Source organism: Coenobita brevimanus, chromosome 24 (assembly GCF_032717465.1).
Source record: "Coenobita brevimanus isolate Jiangsu-jjx chromosome 24, ASM3271746v2, whole genome shotgun sequence".
Taxonomy (NCBI): Eukaryota; Metazoa; Arthropoda; class Malacostraca; order Decapoda; family Coenobitidae; genus Coenobita; species Coenobita brevimanus.
Genome location: NC_136977.1, coordinates 60,807,646 through 60,815,847, shown reverse-complemented (window position 1 = coordinate 60,815,847; position 8,202 = coordinate 60,807,646). Strand labels below are relative to the sequence as shown.

Below are 8,202 nucleotides of genomic sequence, written 5' to 3'. Positions count from 1 at the left end.
CATACACCCCACTCACACACCCCATCTTCCCCCTCCTACACCCCCACACACCCCATCTTTCCCCCCCCCTCCCACATAGCCCACCCTTCACCCCCACACCCTACCTTTACCCCACTCCCCAGCCATCACCCCTTCACCGCGGCCCTATGATGCCTGGTGAGGAGGGTGAGGGCGAGACTTGAGATATCCCTTCCCAGTCACGTATTTATGCTAATTAGGTTTACAGCTTCCATTTGTTCCCTCTAATGGCGGCGTTGACGGTGAAGCAGAGGAAAGGCGGAGGGAGGGAGAGAGTTTTGGAATCACTAATAGGTTGCTAATAGGTGTAGGACGGCATGAAATATGGAGATTCTTAAAAGATGTGAAGTAAGGCGGTCTGTTGATGAGAGGAAGACTCACAGAAAACTATTGTAAGGTACATAAGAGTGAGTTTGAGGATTGGTGGTAGCTTGGAAGGCCGTAATTGTGATGATGATGGTGATGTTGGCAGTGGTAAGGGATTGTGTGAGAAACGAGATATGGAAGATTAGGAGGGAAAAGACACTGATTAAGGATAGAAACCGATGTACATAAGGGCGCGTCCACACGTGTACCCGAACATGTGTTGACAGCCCAGCTGGCAACATGTTTGGATACATGTATGCAGCAGGATTTGGACAGATGTATGCAAACCTATTATAGTGCAGCTTCAAACCTGCTGGCAAAAGAGGTGATGGGATAAGTTTGTCCATACTAAGCGGCGGAGGTTTCATTATGGTGTTACCAACATGATCTGGACGCTGCTGTTCCCGTCATGTTTGCATCTTGTTCGTTATTATGTTGTTTACATGTTGCCAGCGCTTGTTCCAGCGCACGTGTGGACGGACCGTAAGCTATGCTACTAAACCTACTGTGTGTGTGTGTGTGTGTGTGTGTGTGTGTGTGTGTGTGTGTGTGTGTGTGTGTGAGAGAGAGAGAGAGAGAGTCGTTCTGCTGCCGTATTTTGGTGGAAGGACGGGTGTTGAGGTGGGTTGGCTCGCGAAGGACAAGGAAAGAGACAGGCCGTTCTTGCTAATTTGGCTTGTAACAAGGATTCACCTCGAACTCGGCATTCGATAAAATATTCTCCGTCCCACAGGTTTTAAAATTTATTTATTTATTTATTTTAATCATCATTCATGTATTTTTGTGTGACGTGGAGCCGAATTCTTTCTCTTTGAATTTACGATATATGTGAGCAGTTTCTCCGGGCACCGTAACCACAGTTGTACTTTTGTCTTTGCCATTCCTCTTTCGGTATCCTACCCATCCCGTGTATTATTATTATTATTATTATTATTATTATTATTATTATTATTACAGTGACGAATACAATAATGCTGTGATCCCCCTGTACTGCATGGGCGATTTGGAGGGACATTGACAGTCACAGTTACGGTCAGTTCCCTGTCGCAACTGGTACTTTGTTTTTGCAGGAAGACAAGAGAGATTGAAAGGTCCTGTGCCCATCTTTTCTTGTCCTTTCTCCAAATAAGATCCTCAGTTGCGACGGAGTGTTGATTGTAAGTGTTCGTGAATCTGGCCACTGGTGTGTGTGTGTGTGTGTGTGTGTGTGTGTGTGTGTGTGTGTGTGTGTGTGTGTGTGTGTGTGTGTGTGTGTGTGTGTTTTATGCTATGTGGTGTTTTATATATACGAGTTTCTATGCTCTGTGGTGTTTTATATGTATGAGTTTCTATGGAATATGATGTATGAGTGTGAGTTTGTGAAGTTGGGTTGATGTGTGTGTGTGTGTGTGTGTGTGTGACGCTTTGTGATGCTTGTGTATGTGTATGAAAGTGTATTGGCGACACGTGATATCTTTGTACGATTGTGTTTGTGATAATTGTGTATGAGAGTGTGTTTGTGAAGCTTAGTGATGTTTATGTTTTGACGCTTTGTGTGTTTATGACCCTTTTTGTGGCGTTTGTGTGTGGAAAGCTTTGTGGTATTGATGTATGTGTTTGTGACGCTTTGTTTTCTTTCTCTCCCACACAGACGGCGCATAGTGACGTCAGGGAGCAGCGTCACCAGCCATCACCATCACCATCACCATCACCCTCCCGCACCATCACCACCACACCATACCATCAGTAGAATCATAACGGCCACCATGTTCAGTCACTAGAATCACAATCTCCATCATCTTCATCTCACCATTATTAGAATCAGTCACTCATTACATTTCCCCTTTCAGTTCATCACACCAACACTCCTTCATCACTAAGATCATCACATCAACACCAACACCCCTCCCATCATCACACCGACCACCCAGAGGCTAGAACCACACCTACCACCACATTGAATACCACTACCCTAGCTGCAACTAACACCACTACCTCTACCTACCACCACCTCCACAACCACGACCATCTGACAACCACCACTACGGCCACCCCGACCATTCCTAAGGCCACACCATGATACGGGACAGGTGTGGTGTGGTACTGTGATGGAGAGAGGAGGAGTGAAGGTGATCTAGCTTTTCTGTAACATCACTGCCATAGTTTTACTCCCAGCAACCACTGCCACCATTGCTACCATTCCCCCTCTCACCACTGACACCTTCCTGACTGTCACCATCACACGCAGCACCTTTAGGCATCACCAGTCACAGTCATCACCAGTCATCAGATAATAATTCCTGGCCCCACCTCCACAGTCACCATCATCGCGGCATTAATCACCTAAGTCATCACCAGTCATAAAACCTCTACTGCCGTTACCTTCATCACAACCACCACCATCACAGACAGCATCTTTAGGCACCATTTTAATCCTAAAGTCACAGCTACTGCCACCATTATAACAATCACCATCACAGTCAGCACAGAACCACTACCATCACAGTCAGCCTTTAGACACCAGTAACCACCTCAGTTATCACCATTATTAAATCCACAGTTACTGTTGTTAGCACGACTACCATTATCATTCATTCCCCCACCATCACCACCACCATCACTCCTTCCCACACCACCACCGCCACCAGCTGCCACCACGGCTACCACCACCAAGATCTTCAACGACCTGTCCTCGGAGGGTGCCGGGTCCCACGAGCTGACGACGGTGCAGCATTATAATGACCTGGCACGACCCAAGACCACCAACATGGACCAGCGGGTCAACACCGACAGAAACAGAGCCAGAACGGAATCATCGCCAGCAGCCCATTCCTCCTCAGGCGCCTCCTCCTCCATCAGGAATGCCCCAGACAGGTTCTCCTTCAGGGGCGCGGTGGAGAAGGGGTCGAGGAAGGGGAGAGGGGGTGTGGGGGGACAGGACAGGGGCAGGCGCGGACTCAGTCTAAGTCTAAAGAGGTCAAACTTCTGGCAGGCGCTCCACAGCAAGACTATGGAGCTGCCTGATAAACTACGCAGGGACGAGCGCAAGCTGGCCAAGGTGAGTACTGACATTCCGTTTGTTACTATGCACACTATACACTATGGACACTTCAGCCTGCAGTCCACTGGGTTCACGTCAAGATGAGCATGGAGTCATAACAGCAACAACACAACGGACGCAATTCGGATTTAACTGAGGCTGCCGACAGATGTTATTCAGCAGAGGTCAAACCTAGGGGGACAAAAGTTAAAAAAAACTGTCTTGATAACCTTTTCATTGCTAGTAATTTGCCTCAATAGAATCGTTCGTTGTCAGCCTAAACAAAATTGCAAAGCACGTCTATATGACTGAGAAGGTTAAGTACTATATTGCTTGTTTTTTTATTTACAACATATTTAACTTGTACCGTATGTTGTCTGCACGTTTGTTCATTGCTCTTTGGGCTGGTAGCCGTGTCTTCACTTTCTTTTTTTCTCACTTTCCTGTAGTTCATTTCTAAGTCTTCAGTAAAACAAGTCTTCTCCCTCCTTTTCTTTATTTATTATATTTACTCTTCTTGTCATCTTTTATGGAAAAATCACATTACCTCTTTTACTTATTCAGTTTCTAATGAGTTGGGTCCTTACTATAGATGTTTACTCTTACGTGACATGATTCCTAACCTTCTTTAGCATGGTTGGTGGCCAGGTGGAAGGTTCATTGGCAACTAACGTAGGAGATTCTTTTCTACTTCAGTATTTTCACTACATGATCAGGTATGGAAAGGTGAACGATTAAGTCACAGTTGTATACCCATGATTCATGTTTGTTTGTTTGTTTGTTTTTTTTACTTCAGTCATTATTACTATTTTCGGTAAGTTAGCCTACATGGGTCTAGATGTCTTTGATTTGCCAGAGCTTGGAGGAAAATCTGATGTTGCAGCTCCATATCAAGGTTCATTGTGATCTGGAGTCTGTAACTGGACTCGGTTTCCTCTGCAAAAAGTTGTTCACATTAATTCGTGCTGCCAAACAACGCAATAATATTCCCTGCAAATGCTGCGGGTCTTGGTATTTGGTGTTTCAGAAATATTCACCATTAAGTATTTTTGATATATTCATCCATCCATCATCCAATCCTAGGTCGCCCCATGAGGAGCGTAGGAACCCGGGGCTGGGCAAGTTGGTCCTGACATTTAAGATGAGAGTGACGTCACCAGCCTCCCTCATCCCTGAGTGGCATTACGTGAGCAACACACCCCAACCATCCCTGGATGTAAACCTACACAGGCTTATTCCTATTGGAGCACCTTACTAAACAACCAGGCTCCATAATATGGTTATATGGTTACCACCCAGCGTAGTAAATGGTTTCCAGGTTTACAGGAAACCATTTGGCTTTTCACTCAGTGTAGAGTTTCCCATAGGGAGAAGGAAGAGGAAAGAATGAAGGAAAGAAAGACAGAAGAGGGAGTGTAAAGTCACCCGTAGGCAAAAGAAATAGAAAAGCGTGAAGGAAAGACAGAAGAGGAAGGATGAGAGAGAGGAAAGGGCAGACAACCGAAGCAGCACTACATTGAGTGAGTGGATGGTGAGCGCCCCCCACCTACCACTGATATTTTTCAGTAAAAAAAAAAAAAAAAAAAAAAAAAAGTCTAAGCACCGATTCACTGCCAGTGTTAGTGAACGTCATCTCAAATGCAGTAATGATAGCTCCGACGAAATCTGGTATGTCGGTACCAAAAACATTTCGGTGCTCATATTTTGTGTCAGTAGCAGGCAATTTAATTACACGGTTCAGTGGCCCACACGGTAGATGCAGCCAGGCCTCAGGGTCACTTAGGCTAATTTAATCACTTACCCTGAAAACTCTGATTTATTTCACTCAGCCATCTAATTACAAGATACATTTATAGTGGCAATTTGTTTTGCATTGTTTGATGTCTATTAGTGTTCAGTTATCGTTGAAATGGTACTTAACCCCGTCAGTCCGACGACGTCCTGTATTTTGTTTTTGCCACCTTCAGATGATGTTAGGAAAGACCTCGTAATGAAGGGAAGGCCAAAGCTAACCTTTTCAGTTCGAGAAGTCTCTCCTTAGCTGAATAAAATCATTTGGAGAAAGCAGAAATATAAAAACATGGGATTGAAGGGGTTAATAAAATCTTGCATATAAATTATCTCATTTGCCCAAACTAAAACTCGAATTATTATTATTATTTTTTTTTCCCCTAAGATGATCACTATTGTAGCATCTCTTCCTCAGCAGATCTTCTGGATTTTACACTTCAGTACTTTCTTCACTTATGTCTTTTTGATAAGGACAGAAATTGCATGGAGTACAAAAATAAACTGATGAGGTTTAGGAACTAGAAAACCAGCTAAACTGACGAGGACCTCGATCAGGGCTGCCAACATAGGGAGCAATGCGTCACGGGCAGTTCATGTTTAATGCTGAAAACAGGTATACTTTTTGCATAATTATCTTAGTAGGCTACCATTTAAGCAGATAATTTATTAATAGTACTATGGGTTATTTAAGAAGACTAGAGAGCTGCAAATATTACAAATGGAGTAGCCTAAGTAGGATCTTAGGGATTGGCGGCCATGGTCATTGCGCAGGTGGTCCCGCACATGTTTGGACCCTCAGGCAGCCTGACGCCTTGACCGTGCTTGGTGTGGTGTGTTACTTTGATTTTCGTGACTTTTAAGCGACCTGTGATTATCCTTGAGTATATTCAGTGCTTATTCGCGTCGTTCAGTATGCAGAGAAGACGGTGGGAGAGAAAAGAAGGGCTAGGGGAAGGAAACGGGTGGAAAATAAGAAGAATGAGAACTGGAGACTTGGATTAGGTGAGTGTTGATGCGTAATTGATTTGACTGGTTAATCATCACTGTGAACACGTATATATTTTTAACATTCATGCTATCTCCAGATGCTTTTATCCAGCATGAGAAATTCCTCGAACTGGAGGACCTAGAGACCACTCCCATTCTGTTTCAGGATGACCTCCTAGTTTAATTTAGTTGTCGAGTTAAGGAAATATGAAACGTTCGCGGGCCTTCAGAAAGGGTTAAGCAGCCATGTATCTCAAAGGACAAGTCTTGTTCCTATTATTATTGCTAATTATTATTTTTTTTTAGTGTTATTATTGGTAAATAATCTGCATTTTGGACAGTTAAGGCTGTTCTGATTTTATTTCTAACCATACCCAACCAAGTTAACCTGTTTAACCTAACCGATCAAACCTAACTACCTTAACCTAACTGAAAACTAACCTAACTAGCCTAAGTGAAGGTTGTGACTGTCTGAAACTGCATTAATACCTTATTATTATTATTATTTTACTATTTTTTTCGATGATATAAAGTCGTAGCGAGAATAAAAAGTACGTCATCGTGTTGAATTGGTTAAAGTGGAAGTTCTGATGTTGATTCCTCTTTGTAATATACATTGGCTTGTGGTCCATGTTTACATAGTGTTATGTCTGAGGTGTTGAGATACAGGAATGAAGAGGGAGGGGTATAGGAAGGATAGAAGTTGAGAGAAAGAAGAAAATTGATGGAAGGAGGGAAGTAAGGAACCGAGGAGGGAAGGAGAGAAGGGAGAAATGGAAGTGAAGAAGAAAGAGGGAAGATGCAGAAGGAAGGAGAGAAGAAAGAGGGTAAGGAAGGGAGGAAATAAAAAAAGGTGGAAAGGTAGGGAGGAATGGAAGAAAAGATGAAAGGGAGAGAAGTGGAAAGGAGTAGGAAAGGGAGGGAGGAAGGGAAGGGAAAAGGGAGTGAAGTAGAGAGGAGGAAAGGAATGGATGAAAAGGAGGAAGTATTAGGGAAGGGCTGGAGGAAGAGAGCAAATACAGAAAATGTATAAGTGAGAATTCAAAGGAATGAGGGAGGGAAGAAACGAAAATACAGAAGAGAAACAGTGGCAGAAGGAAGAAGAGGAAAGTGTGTGGAGGTGTGAGGAGAGGAATAAGGAGTGAATAGAGGGAGGGAGGGAGGATACAAAGGAGTACAAAGGAAAGCAAACAGCAGCACACCTAATGGTCCTTTCGAGGCTGCTTGTTACAGAGAAGACTATCAGTATGATATCAAATTCTACAAGTTGAAGGTAAGGATAGTAAAGCAAGAAGCCTCTCCCCCACCCACCAAACCCTCCAATCGAATCTGATAGGAAAAAAGTGAGAAGGACCACCATGTAGCGTGGAAAAGCTGGCATGGAATTTTCATAGGAAAGACTGAAAAGTGGTTAACAATATTCTGTCCTGCTATGTCTGTGCACCACAAGTGTCAATAAGCAACAGTTATCTCTAATTACATAGTATTTCCCTGCTATAGTTTCAGCACGATCAGAAATTTAGAAAAACAGCTTACATTTTTATTCAGTCATAAGGTGTTTAGCTGGGGATTTGAAGCGAGATACTTATCCAAGCGATTTTTGAATGTCTTCACTGTACTGCAATCAACGACATGCCTGGGCAGTTAATTCCAAATGTTAGCAACCCAGTTAAACAAAAAATGTTTGGCTTCATTAGACTGGAAATGCCTTGCAATAATCTTACACCCATTACCTCTAGTATAGTTCGAACAATCAGTTGCAAAGTACTGTATGGTACTTGTCAACATCCATATTATCAGTTCCCCTAATAATCTTGAATACTTGAATCAGATCCTTTCGTAGTCTGTGCTTTGATAGGTTTAATGATTTTAGCTCATTTAATTGCTTCTCGTATGATTTGTTACTAAGTCTAGGTATCATTTTTGTTGCTTGTCACTGCACTCTCTCTAATTTCTCTACATCTTTCCTGAAATACAGTGACCAGAACTGTACATGGTACTGTACAGGGTATGTGTGAACG

General features: G+C 43.2%; 1 protein-coding gene across 1 annotated transcript in view; it reads left to right on the top strand.

Annotated features, from left to right (window-relative positions):
* Positions 1 to 2,439: 2,439 nt before the first annotated feature.
* The window catches only part of LOC145393394 (uncharacterized), a 288,197-nt gene continuing 282,434 nt past the window's right edge, over positions 2,440 to 8,202 (top strand). The window contains exons 1-2 of the mRNA XM_080267489.1: positions 2,440 to 2,458; positions 3,012 to 3,421. Coding sequence (XP_080123615.1) covers positions 2,440 to 2,458; positions 3,012 to 3,421 — 429 coding nt within the window. The remainder of the gene's footprint in view (positions 2,459 to 3,011; positions 3,422 to 8,202) is intronic.